The 13,924-nt window shown below is 42.3% G+C and overlaps 1 protein-coding gene across 2 annotated transcripts in view; it reads left to right on the top strand.

Annotated features, from left to right (window-relative positions):
* VIPR2 (vasoactive intestinal peptide receptor 2) overlaps positions 1 to 13,924 on the top strand; it is a 68,445-nt gene that overhangs the window by 51,765 nt on the left and 2,756 nt on the right. For both annotated transcript variants that reach the window (XM_069958909.1, XM_069958911.1), the window contains 7 exons: positions 1,560 to 1,686; positions 4,254 to 4,404; positions 5,951 to 6,011; positions 6,107 to 6,176; positions 8,812 to 8,903; positions 13,405 to 13,534; positions 13,619 to 13,660. In XM_069958909.1, coding sequence (XP_069815010.1) covers positions 1,560 to 1,686; positions 4,254 to 4,404; positions 5,951 to 6,011; positions 6,107 to 6,176; positions 8,812 to 8,903; positions 13,405 to 13,534; positions 13,619 to 13,660 — 673 coding nt within the window. The remainder of the gene's footprint in view (positions 1 to 1,559; positions 1,687 to 4,253; positions 4,405 to 5,950; positions 6,012 to 6,106; positions 6,177 to 8,811; positions 8,904 to 13,404; positions 13,535 to 13,618; positions 13,661 to 13,924) is intronic.

Genomic DNA, 13,924 nt, shown 5'->3' with positions numbered 1-13,924 from the left:
TGGACATCGCAGGAGAAAAAGCAGGAACTTAGGGAGTTATATGCACTGCTTAACCCCTTAAGGACACCGTGGTCTTAAAGGGATTATCCAGCGCTACAAAAACACGGCCACTTTCTTCCAGAGACAGCCCGATCTTGTCTCAAGCTTGGGCGGGGTTTTGCTGCTCAGTTCCATTGAAGTGAATGGATTATAATTGCAAACCACACCTGAACTGGAGACAATAGTCGTGTTCTCTCTGAAAGAAAATGGCCATGTTTTTGTTGCACTGGATAACCCCTTTAAGGACCACACCAGGTGTTTTTTTAATTTTTTTTATTTTATTTTAATTTTTTCCTCCTCGCCTTCTGAGAACCATAGTACTTTTATTTTTCCACCAACAGGAATAATTGGGGTGCCATTTTTGTGCCACAATTGCTAGTTTTTATTAGTATCCTATTTGTTAATTTTTTAAAAATATTTTTCGTTTTATAATTTTTTTCTGATATTCAACAAAACAAAAAAAATCAGCAATCCTTTTTTGTCTGCCCTGCAGGAAGTGGTGTGGTCCTTCCAATCTGACACGCTGCCCTCTGCTGCCACCTCTGTCCAAGTCAGGAACTGTCCAGAGCAGGAGCAAATCCCCATAGAATACCTTTCCTACTCTGGACAGTTCCTGACATGGACAGGGGTGGCAGCAGAGAGCACTGTGTCAGACTAAGAAGAATACACCACTTCCTGCAGGACATACAGCAACTCATAAGTACTGGAAAACTGGACATTTTTTAATAGAAGAAATGTAGAAATCTGTATAACTTTCAGATTACATTTAGTAAAATAAATACAACTTGGCAAAAAAAAAAAACATTCATAAGGCTACACTACGTTTTTGCAATCCGTTTTCATCCTTTTTTTTGCAGAAAACAGATGGAAAAAACAGATGCATTTGTGAGCATCTGTTTTGATCCATTTCTTCATTGACTTCCATTATTTAAACCGCCGGTCTCTGAAAAGATCATGATTTTTAGGACCGCAGAGTTGTGATGCGGATGCATCCGTGCGCACCCGCATCCGAACTCCCAACTGCACACTATGGAGCGAGCGGCCGGAGCCGCTTGCTCCATAGTGTGCACTGACAGGGTTTTCTGTGGCCGCTATTCACTGAATAGCAGCCGCAGAAAACTGACATGTCATTTTTCTACGGCGCAGCGAGAGATCCCGGCCGGAGCGTATACTATGTGTATACGCTCCGGCCGGGGCCCCATAGAAGGCAAGGCAACGTATGTTTTCGTACAAAGTACGGCCATTGTTGCCAATTGCAACAACGGCCATACTTTTACAAAAATATACGAATATGCGAACATAGCCTTAATCTGATTGCAAAAACCTAGTGTGACTCTAGCCTAAGCAGGACAAAAATTCGAGAGGATGCTGAAAGGATTCATAGAACACTGATAGACAAAACAACAAAATTCCTGTGGTCCTTAAGAACAAAATGAGCTTTATCATTACGGTGTTAGGTATAAAGTGATATCTTTCAGAGTCATTTTGATTTTGATTGTTTTCTCTTCTTCTCAATCTAGAAAACTTCACTGTACGAGAAACTACATCCATCTGAACTTGTTCCTCTCTTTCATTTTGAAAGCTATCTCAGTATTAATGAAGGACGATTTCCTCTATTCTGGTTATTATCCCTGTCCGGAGTCTCTGGTAATTCCATTTTCTTCTGCGTTACTTGATGTATGTATGCTGCTTCCAATCATTTATCTCCTACAATACTCTCCATCAAAGTCACTAAAGGTTATTTACTGATGTCAGCGATGGATAGAAATGTCTGCTGAGCTTGCGTCACAGAGAAGTACTCTACACAATAGACTCTCAACGGGACCTTTATATCTGGTAACCCAGCACCAATGAGACTCAATGAGGCCTCTTTCAAAAATACCATTCCCCATAGACCTACAAAGGACGGAATAATCTGTATTGATTCATGTGGGAGGACCACGGCTGCAATGCATAGATAGGACTACAAATCAATTGACAGAAGCAATCTTGCCGTTTTGGGATGTGTACACAGACAGATTTATCTGTTAGATAATTGAAGCCAAAGCCAGGAACAGACTATAAACAGGGAAAAGGTCATAAAGTAAAGATTGGAAAAGAGGAGAAATCTCAGTCTTTCCTTTATGACCTGTTCTCTGTTTATAGTCTGTTCCTATCTTTGGCTTCAATAATCTTTCAGATAAATCTGTCTGTGTAAACGCACCATGAGGCTATGTTCACACAACTTATTTTTTCGTATTTGCAACAATGGCCGTAGTTAATACGAGAAAATACATTGGCCGGATGTCTACGGGATTCCGGCTGCAGTGTATACACATGATATACACTCCGGCCGGGACCCCTCGCGGCGCCGCAAACAACTGACATGTCAGATTTCTGCGTCCGTATTCAGTGAATAGCGGCCATTGGAAACCATGTCAGTGCACACTATGAAGCGAGCGGCCGCAAGCTTCATAGCTGGCAGTGAGGAGTTCTGATGCGAGCGCGCACGGAGGCGCCTGCATCAGAACTCTGCGGTAGGAAAGATTATCTTTTCAGAGACCGGCCGCTCCGTCACCCGGCAGGTCTCTTACGCCATGTGAACATGGCCTTAGAGTGCTTTTACACAGAGAGATTTATCTGACAGATTTTTGAAGCCAAAGCCAGGAACAGACTATAAACAGAGAACAGGTCATAAAGGAAAGACTAAGGCCCTATTCCACCAACAGATCTGACGATGGATTATCTGCCAAAGATTTGAAGCCAAACCCAGGAGTGGATGTGAAAAGAGGAGAAATCCAGTCTTTCCTTTATGACCTGTTCTCTGATTATAGTCTGTTCCTGGGTTTGGCTTCAAATCTTTGGCAGATAATCTGTTGTCAGATCTGTTGGTGTAATAGTACCCTAAGGGGGACATTTATCAAACTGGTGTAAAGTAAGATTGTATTAGTGGCCCCTAGCAACCAATCAGATTCCACCTTTCATTTTTCAAAGAGTCCGTGAGGGATGAAAAGTGGAATCTGATTGGTGCATTTGAAAAGAGGAGAAATCTAAGGGGGAGAATTGGCTCAGTTGCAAGTGCAACTGAGCCAATTCTCCCCCCTAGATTTCTCCTCTTTTCAAATGCTTTCCTGGCTTTGGCTTCAAAAATCTGTCAGCTAAATCTGTCTGTGTAAACACACCATAACTTTACACATTCACCATTGCTCTTTAGTTATTCTGGGTTCACAATGTGTTAACGTATTCACTTTATGGGGGAGATGCAATTGTGTGCATCTGTTTGGATCCGTTTTTCCATTGGCTTCTATTAAAAAGGGATCTGTTTTATTTTTGTTGGTTTTTGTTAGCTTACACAGAAAACGTGGTTTTTCTCTACGTTAAAGGTAACCATTTAAAAACGGATCCGTGGACTACAAAAACACAGTGTGAACCCTATGTTCCCACACAGTGATTTCCTATGGCCGTCGAACCCATCTCTGCTTATTTGCATATTTAGTGTGCAAATGATCTCCTCGGCGGGACCGGCACTGAGATACGCAAGAGTGGGTATATATGCGGGGCCCTGTCCGAGGGTGGGGTGGGTTGGGGGGGCTGACCGGGGTGACAGGTTCCCTTTAAGGGACAACATATCAGGTGGTTTGGTGATCTCCGCACTGGGAGGCGCCCCTTAGCAACGGGTTTTCCTTCCCTGGAGGAATAACTGGCTATTGCCGTGTTTTGAGACCCGTAACTGAGGCTCTATGCATATTCACATTTTTCAGGTAGCAGTTAGAGATGAGCGAACCTCTAGCATGCTGGAGTCCATCTGAACCCGAACTTTCGGCATTTGATTAGCGGTGGCTGCTGAAGTTAGATAAAGCCCTAAGGCTATGTGGATATCATGGATATAGTCATTGGCTGTATCCATGTTTTCCAGACAACCTTAGAGCTTTATCCAATGTCAGCAGCCCCAGCTAATCAAATACCGAACGTTCGGGTTCGGATCGACTCGAACCCGGTTCACTCATCTCTAGTGGCAGTGTATCACTAGAGACTCTTGATAGAGCACTCCATTGGATTTTATTTGATGATCTCCTTGAGCTCAGTGACTGTTGTGTTTTAATGGTGGTAGAGTGTTTTGTTTTAATGAGTGGTAAAATCCCTACTTCAGGAGCTACAAAATAATAAAGAAGGATCAAAGTACAAATCAATTGGAGTGGTTTTGTATATCTGATCCTCTTTCTCCTCTTTTTCAGACCGGCTGTAAGATCATATTAGCGTTTGTTCATTACTGTGTAACAGCAAATTTCTACTGGCTGTTAGTTGAAGGACTCTATTTGCACACTCTGCTAGTGGTTATATTCTCTCCCAACAGACATTTTATAATATATCTCCTCATCGGATGGGGTAAGCTGTTTTTTTAATTTCTTTTTCTGCTCAGTAATTGATTTTTTTCCTGGTCGTTGTCCCCCCCCCACCCCCCGCCCCCCACTCCACCGAGCCGATTACATAACATAATGCCTAAGATCTCCATAGAAACAAACATTAAAAAGTTTTCAGTTCTCGTTCTCTATTGAGAGAAGTGCTGTGAAGTACTGGCAGAAATGGCTCACAAATAACAGTTTTCTGCCAGTGGGGCTCATGTAACATTTGCTTCTTTTTTTTTAACACAAGAGGGTCCTAAAAGCTATGGCAGCGCTAGAGGTGCCAGTCCTCACCAGGAACATTTGTTCGGAATTTTGTCCTTCAGAAGTGTTGCTTATTATTTGCAAGTCGTGATTGATATTTTTTAAAAAGTCTGACTGCAGAATTTTGCTGAAATTGCAGATCTCCTACCTCTTTTGTAAATGATAACAGCGTGTGGTGTTGGAAACATTTAGATGTAATATCATGTGAGACAATGAAAAAAGCATGACATAGAGATTGCTCACATTAATAAAAAAAAAAGTCTATCCCAGAAACAGTTATAAGCACAGATAAAATAACAATAAAAAAAGATTAATATGTACAAAGTAAGCCAACTGTATGGAATTCAAGCTGTATCAAAACAATAAGGACGATAAGCCCTCCCGACATGTTTTGCTGACCTGTTTCTTTAGGGGAACAAATGCTATAGTTCTATTTGATGTTCAGCTGTGGTTATATAACCTCTCCTATGATATCTTAAACAAATGTACCATCTGTACTTTCACTTTAAGTTGCAGTTGAAATGTAGATGCCAAGCCTCCCCGACATGTTTTGCTGACTTACCTGCTTCTTCAGGGGGAACATATGCTATAGTTCTATTTGATATTCAGCGTTTGGTTATACAACCTCTCCTATGATATCTTAAAGCGAATGTACCATCAGTACATTGCCGCGTCATAGAGGGGGGGAGGCCCGCCTGCCTCCAATGCTTCACCCCCGGCCTGTGTCTGTAAATAGAACAGCACCTGGGTCAGGGTCCTTTCTAGTATAAGGCCACATTCACACACTGTTGCCGATTGCAACAACGGCCGTGATCTATACGAAAATATACGTTACCTTGCCGTTTATGGAATCCCGGCCCGAGCGTATACACATAGTATACGCTCCGGCCGAGATCTCTAGTGGTACCGCAAAAAGCTGACATGTCAGTTTTCTGCGGCCGCTATTCATTGAATAGCGGCCACAGAAAACCCTGTCAGTTCACACAGTGGAGTGAGCGGCTCCGGCCGCACGCTCCATAGTGTGCAGTGGGGAGTTCTGATGCGGGCGCACACGGATGCACCCGCATCAGAACTCAGCAGCGCTAAAGATCATCCAGGATGACCTTTAATGAGACCAGCCGTTCCGTGACCCGGCCGGGTTACGGAATGGCTGGTCTCGTACAGCGTCTGAGCATAGCCTAAATCTGTAAATAGAAAATGGGGGGCCATACTGTACTGATAGGGATTCCTTAACAGTTTTTACATTATACTCTGTTCTTCACCAGGTATTCCTACTATATGTATTATTGTATGGATATTTACAAGAATTTATCTGGAAGATACGGGGTATGTACAATCCCAATTCGTGACTCTATACAGGATGCGTTTTATTAAAGCGTAAACATCTACCTGTAATTTTCTCAATATGCTTCTTGTTACAGATGCTGGGATACCAATGAACATAGTATTCCATGGTGGGTTATACGGATACCAATCATTATTTCCATTATCGTGAGTACATTTCCTTTTACCTCTAATATATACATTCTCTAGTGAATTGTCTCAATCTTATGTTCAAGTTTTCCTATTATTCAATAAAGATGAGAGAACCTAGAGCAAGCTCGGGTTAGTCCCGTTCTGAACACTCCGCATTTGTTTACCAGTGGCTGAAGAAGTCGGATGCAGCCCTTTTACACGGGACGATTATTGTGCGAAAAATTGTTATATCATTCAAATTTAAAAGATAATCATGTTGTGTAAATGCAGGCAACGATCTAAAAGTTGTTTGTGTGTCGTTGATCGCATCTTTTGAGCTGAACCTAAAATCATTGCTAATGGTTCACTGTAGTCCCGCATTCGTTTACTAATCATTCAGTGTTATTCCACATTGTTCGTTCTGGAATCAGATGGAGTAAACGATCGTGGTAAGGATTTTAGGAACGATCATAACTAATGACTATTCTTCTGTGTAATATGGTTAACGATTTTAGGTAGCTCTTGTGTGCAACCGTTTATCATTAAAAATTGCTGCATCTAGCAGGATCTACATGTGGTGTCCTACCACAGGTGTTACGTATATATGTACACCCCTCGCAAAAGTCTGTACTTATTGTACTAGTGTGGTGATGAAAGCAGTACTAAGTTCGCCACTAGATGTGTAACAATGGCAGCAGATTGTCACTATTATCATTGTGTATTTAAAACATGTTGAAAGACAGCCGACATCGTGCCTTTCAACATGAGTAATCACAAAAAAACGATTATCGTCCGGAACGGCCAGTAATCGGCCAAGCTCGGACGATAATTGTTTTGTGTAATAGGACATTTTGGCTGCCTGGAAAACATGGATACAGCCATAGGCCATAGGCTGTATGTTTTCCAGGACTCCCTAGGGCTGCATGCAACTTTTTCAGCCACTGGTAATCAAATGCAGAGCGTTCGTTTTAAGACGAACCCGAGAAAGCTTGAGGTTCGCTTATCTCTATTGTTTATTTATAATAGAAAGAAATATTGAAAATAGAGAAAAGTGTAGAAAGAACTTAGGGTAGCCTCAAAGTTTTGTTTTCTGTGGCCATCAGACCTGTATGCTACTCATGGTAGATTGGGCCACATCAACACATGAACAAAGATGCAACAGGGTTAGAGATGAGCGAACCAGGTTCGGGTTTGAGTCGATCGGAACCCGAACGTTCTGCATTTGATAAGCTGGGGCTGCTGAACTTGGATAAAGCTCTAAGGTTGTCTGGAAAACATGGATACAGCCAATGACTATATCCATGATTTCCACATAGCCTTAGGGCTTTATCCAAGTTCAGCAGCCCCAGCTAATCAAATGCCGAAAGTTCGGGTTCGGATCGACTCCAGCATGCTCCAGGTTCGCTCATCTCTAAATAGGGTATATTCACAGGTAGCAAAACCTCAATGACTGAACATCAGGTCTATTCATCTGGGCAGTTTTGGGCACTGAGCACATGGAGTCCTGCAGGTTCTTTTCAGATAAATGAGACAGTTGTGAAAATGTATTCAACTAATCTGCCACATGTGGATATATCAATATAGTCGCTGTGTGGAAGTAATTCAACATCAATACGCATCATGATAGTAGCTGAAGGTCAGTTTCTGTTGGATGACTACTGAAAGGATTAAGACTCATTTAGTCCTACTTACCCATACTGGGGATTCCTATATTGTTATAGCATGATGTATATACAGGGTTTGTTAAGAAGTCAATAATAACAGTGTAAACCCCACAGGTATGTTTCATGATATCAGTAGCAATATAATTAGAACTTAACTATAGCACCTTGCATAGATCCTGTGTGTACTCCCGGGCCAAAAATAAAGGGAATTCATCACCTATATTTTATCTATGTATTATTATTAAAGGGGATGGCCACTTTATAGTAAAATTGTTCAGTGTACTCACTGTATATATTGACAGCAGCTCCCTGTGTACCTCATAGAGCTAAAATCAGACTCCATCCTCCAGGCTGTGCTGCCCTGCTCTGTGGTGATTCTGTACATAAGATGGCGGACATGGAGGAGCATGTGGCCATGCCCTGCTTCCTGTGTCCACCACTGAGCCTGTATATACCTATGAAGGACACTGAAGGCAGGGCATGGTCACTTGCTCCTCCATGTCGGCCATTTTATGGACAGAATCACCACAGAGCAGGGCATCACAGCCTAGAGGAAGGGAGCCTGATTTTAGCTCTATGAGGTACACAGGGAACTGCTGTCAGTAAGGGCTGTGAGTATACTGTATACTAAGCAATTTTATAATAAAGTGGCAAACTCCTTTAAAAATAATAGTCACTTTTTGTTATCAATACTTACGCTCTGTAAATGTTTAAATTCCATCTTGCCTATGGGATTAGGGGAGCAGCGGTCCTCCTCTCCCCCCCCCCCCCCCCCAAAAAAAAAAAAAAATTATGAATGTAGGTTCTGACTCCGCATGGATTGTTTGTAGTCTGTTACCATAGAGACAAATATTCTGCATAAACATATATGCAGACCACTGTGTCTCTGTGGTTAAAAACAAATACTGATTCCTCCATGATAAGATACTATCCCTCTCTGAGTGTGTACAGAAGAGCAGGGAGTCAGTTCTGTTTAGTAATGCAGGAACATTTGTGCTTTATTGCAGGTAAACTTCTGCCTATTTATTAATATCATCCGTATTCTGCTGCAGAAGCTGCGATCCCCTGATGTGGGGGGCAATGACCAGTCACAATTCAAGTAGGTGTTACCAGGAGTATTACAGGGGCAGCACCCTGTGGGGAGTGGTACCTACACAGTTAAAAAATATATATATATTTTTATTATATTTATTTATGTTAATGGGGGTGGGGCAGTTCACTACTGCTTATTACAGTGCAGGAGTAGGGAGACTGATGTCTCTGTTCCTGTACACATATTCAGTTATTAGCATATAACACAATGGAATATGCATACATAAGCAGGGACTCCAGTCTGATGCCACCCTGCTTCTGAACCGGGCACCACTGCTGTCTTCTGTTTACAGACACAGCTGACAGGCACGGAGCAAAGAGCATAATCTCGCTGCTCTGTGTCTCACTTCTGGATCATAGGCTTCATTAGGCCTGTGATCTAGAAAGGATCTGGAGCAGCTAGTTATGAATGCTCCATCAGTTCAGCGATCAGCCTGCAACAGGAAGCATCCAGCCAGGCACAGCAGCGTGGGAGCGACTGGAGTGGTGAGTAATGTGTTTTTATTTCATTTATGGAAGAAGATTGGGGAGGGTAGCACAGGATGGGGACTTATCATTACTGGGGGACACAGGAGGAGGGCTTATAACTACAGTGGGGGGGGGGGCGGGGGAACAAAGTGGACTACTGGGGAGCACAGAAGGGGAACTATCACAAAAGATGGGATCATAACTACTGAGGAGCACAGGAGGGGGATTAGCACTACTGGTGGCCTAGGGGATCATAAATACCGGGGGACACAGGGAGGATTATTACTACTGGAGAGCACAGGAGGGGCAGATCATCACTACCGGGGGGGGGCACAGGAGAGGAATCATCACTACTGGGGCCACAAGAGGGAGAATTATCACTACTGGGGGTACATGGGAGGATAATTACTACTGTGGGCACAGGGGAATCATCACTACTGGGGATACAGAAGGGGCATTGCCACAATTGGGGCCACATGAGGGGGATTATCACTACTGGGGGCACAGGAGGGGATGATTACTATTAGGGGGCACAGGAGGGGAGATTTTTACTACTGAGAGGCAAAGAAGGGGCATATTATCACTACTAGGGACACATGAGGGGCAGATCATCACTACTAGGGGGCACAGGAGGAGGGATCATCACTACTGAGGGGCACAGGAGTTGGAATCATCACTACTGGGGGAAAGGAGGGGGAAATCATTACTACTGGGGTGCAAAGGGGCTAATCACTACTGGAGGCACATGATGGGGGGTTATTGCTATTTCTGGACATAGAAAGGAAAACAATTGCTACTTGGGGAGCACAGGATAGACAAGTATTGTTATTTCTAGGCAAAGAAGGGGGATTATTGCTACTTGGGGCACAAGAGGAGGATTATCACTACTGGGGGCAAAGGAGGGGTAGATGATCACTACTGGGGGCACAGGAGGGGTAGATGGTCGCTACTTAAGGGCACAGGAGGGAGGATCATCACTACTTGGTGGCATAGGAGAGGGGATTATCACTACTTGGAGAAGGGTGCTGGTAACATGTGGAGCCTAAAATGTTTTTCCAATAGATGGAGCTGGGACAAGTCATGGCTAAAAGAAGTCCTAATGATGGCCTGGACCAAATGGAGAAGAAAAAAGAAAGTGAACAACTCTGATAAGAGAAAACGTCTCCTGTGAGTCACTTGATGTAACTGCACTGTAATCACTATACTGTAACTATGCGGGTGTAATGCGGGACTCTATACAGTGTTTTTTTATTTAGTAGCAGTGCTGGTGGTATTTATCAGTCATGCTCAGGATGTGGAGGTATTATTTTTCCCTTGTGTAGGGGTAAAATTGATGATAATATTATGATAATATTTAGCCACTATGAAGTGGTATTTTGCGGTCATTGTCTGATGGTATTATTTGGTGATTATATGATGTTGTCAGTACAGCGGGCTTTCTTCAGTAGCAGTATGATGGTAATATGTATGGTGATAATATTTGTTCCCCACTTAACCCTTTTTAAGCCAGTGTCCTACTTGCTGTGCTGAACGTACTTTGCCCAGCCCAGCAAGAAAGAGCTTGAGTCATTTAACCCCTTAAGGACAGAGCCCAAAATGGCCTTAAGGACCAGATGTTAGGATAGGGACAGGGAAACACAAGGACAGGTAAGCCCTGAAGCTGGTACCCGCCACGCTTTCCCTACCTACTTGCCTAAGAAGCTCTAACAGCAACGGACAACTGGACGGCAGTCCCTGATCTCACTGAGTGGACCACAGAACAAAACAAGACAATACACAACACAAAAAAGGGAGTCAGGAGTCCAAGTCAAAACCAACCGAGCAGCAAAGTACAAAATTGTGTCCAAAGGGTAGTTAAAGGGTTAATAGCAGAAGTCAGTTAACCAAGGAATAAATGTAGGAAACCGCTAGGTCAAGTAAACTAGGAGCTAGATACTATCACAGGCAAGAACATGATACCTTTGCTGGTACTTATGGAGTCTGAAGTCCCAGCCCCAGACTTGATTGGGGCCAAGGCTCCAGGTCCTGCACAGATACCGACAGCTAACTGGTGAGTCAGCTGTCAGTGAACAATCAGTGAGCACACACAACACCTATGCTGATCAGCCAGGGGAGTAAAACCCTGGGCTCTGCTACAACATAGAATACCAGAGCAGAGTAGGTGAAAAACATAAGAAGCAGTCCGGCTGCTATGGACGCCATCGCCGCGCCCCCAGCAACCGGCCTGAGCAGTTGTTATGAATGCTTTGGCCGCACACATCGGCGATGCCAGGAACCGAGCGCACGGCCCGAGTACTGACACCGGGACAATTTTCAATTTAGCTTTTTCGTTTTTTCATCCTTGTCTACTAAGAGCTGTAATTCTTTTATTTTTCTAGCTAAAGAGCCATGTAAGGGCTTGTTTTTTTCAGGAACAGGTGTTCTTTGTAAAGGCCCCTTTGGATCTACCATAAAACGAACAAAGGAACCCCCAAAATATTATTTATGGGGTGAATTTGGGAAAAATGCAATTCTGCAAATTGGGGGGGGGGGGGGGTCCTGTTTACATGATGCACCTTACAGTAAAATTGACATTTTATCTTTATTTTATAGGTCAGTCTGAATACAGCGATAGGCAGGTTATATAGCTTTTATATAATGTCTTACTTATTTTATTAACAGTAAAACTTTTTTTTTTTTTTTTGCAAATAGGTGTGATTACAATGGCCCTTTTTCTACTTTTTATTAATACCATACTTGTGTAGTGAGACATAATTGATCAATTTTTATTCATTTTATTTTAAATAAAATGCAATAAAAATAATCAATCCTGGCATTTTTTACCGCTCTTTTTTTACACGGTTCACCGTGCGGGAACAATATTGATTTATTTTATTAGATGGGACGATTACACACGCTACAGTATATAATGTTTCTTTATTTATTTATTTATTTATTTTTATGTGTTTTATTTATAAAATGCCAAAGGTGGGCAGAGTTCTCTGATGACACCCACGCTGTGAGAGAGAGTGCATAGGCTTCTAGCAACTTTGCTCTATACAGATCAGTTCCTTACTTCTTTTGTGGATACTGTCCAGCACTGTGTTCCTCTGGTCCATGGCGTGGGTTGGGGTGATCCCTGACTTGACCTCTCTAGTAGCGACTTCACACTGCATACTTCCTCTACCAATGTGACTTCCTTCCTATAGCGCATGTAAGGTGTGCTGTGAGTGGGTGAGGAGTGCATGTGAAAGATGTAAAGAGAAAGGTGATAGGAAAGAAAGAGAAAGAACTCTCATTGGTGTACAGATCCATGTGACTCATAAGCAAAACAATAACCCTTTAACTTTTACAGCCGTGCAATATCTAGGTTCACATACTTGTGATAATGCCATCTAGTGGCAAACTTTTGGTACTACTACATTACCACTTACACATACTAGTGCAGACTTTTGCGAAGGGTGTAACCAATAGCAACACCCATGGTGGGACACCACACAACCTCATTAAAAATAGCCATTTTCCCATACCCTCCTGCGAATTCTGGCTTAATAGATTAGTGCCCTTTATTCAGGGTTTTTTCTTAGACAGAAGGAATGGTTGTTATAAAATAACATCTCCTATTCATATATATCTATATCTATCTATCTATTTATCTATCTATCTATATATATCTATATCTATCTAACTATCTATCTATCTCTATATATATATATATATATATATATATATATATATATATATTCCTGCAAGGAGAATCTGTCCTGTACTACACAGACAATCCATTGATTGGAATAGCCATGATGTAATGCCTCATTTTTCTTTTGATGGCGCTGTCGGGAAACCAATCGCCTACTGCCAGCTTTCACCACAGATTACAGCTGATCCCTATAGGTCTCAGCAGAGTTACAATTTCTGATCAGTTTACCATCAGTGGTTTACCACATTAGGCTGTCTAATGTGGGTGACCTCTTTCAGTGTACTATAATAGACCATATATATATATATAGATAGTGTGAATATATTGTGTCTTCACGGAGCTTTCTCCTGCTTTATTACAGGCGACTTACAAAATCTACCCTTTTGCTTATCCCACTTTTTGGAGTTCACTATATGGTGTTTGCTGTTTTTCCAATGTCAAGTTTAAGTGAATGTCAGATTTGGTTTGAACTTTGCATTGGATCCTTTCAGGTAATTCAGAAGTAATGAAAATACTCATGAAAACTCTCTGACACTATCAGTAGGTATTTCATCTGAATATTATTTTCTTTATAGGGATTGGTGGTGGCCATTCTCTACTGTTTCTTGAATACAGAGGTAAGTACAATTTGTGTTTTGGATGGGTTAAAAGGGAACTTCAGGTAGAGGTTAAAAAAAATGAAACTTCTGCAGAAGCATATAGCATTACTAGCCTGTCTATCCCAGTTTTGAAACTACCCAAAATCCATTTGTTTGGGTTTTTTTTGTTCTGTATTGTGTTTCTGTCCTTTCTGGTTTAGCATTTCCCAGAATGCAATGCTTTCCCTCAGCTGATCATCAGTCCCCCACCCATCACAATCAGTAAAATTAGTGCAGCAGCTG

The sequence above is a fragment of the Dendropsophus ebraccatus genome, chromosome 2 (genome assembly GCF_027789765.1).
Source record: "Dendropsophus ebraccatus isolate aDenEbr1 chromosome 2, aDenEbr1.pat, whole genome shotgun sequence".
NCBI lineage: Eukaryota > Metazoa > Chordata > Amphibia > Anura > Hylidae > Dendropsophus > Dendropsophus ebraccatus.
This window is presented reverse-complemented; position numbering and strand designations above follow the sequence as displayed.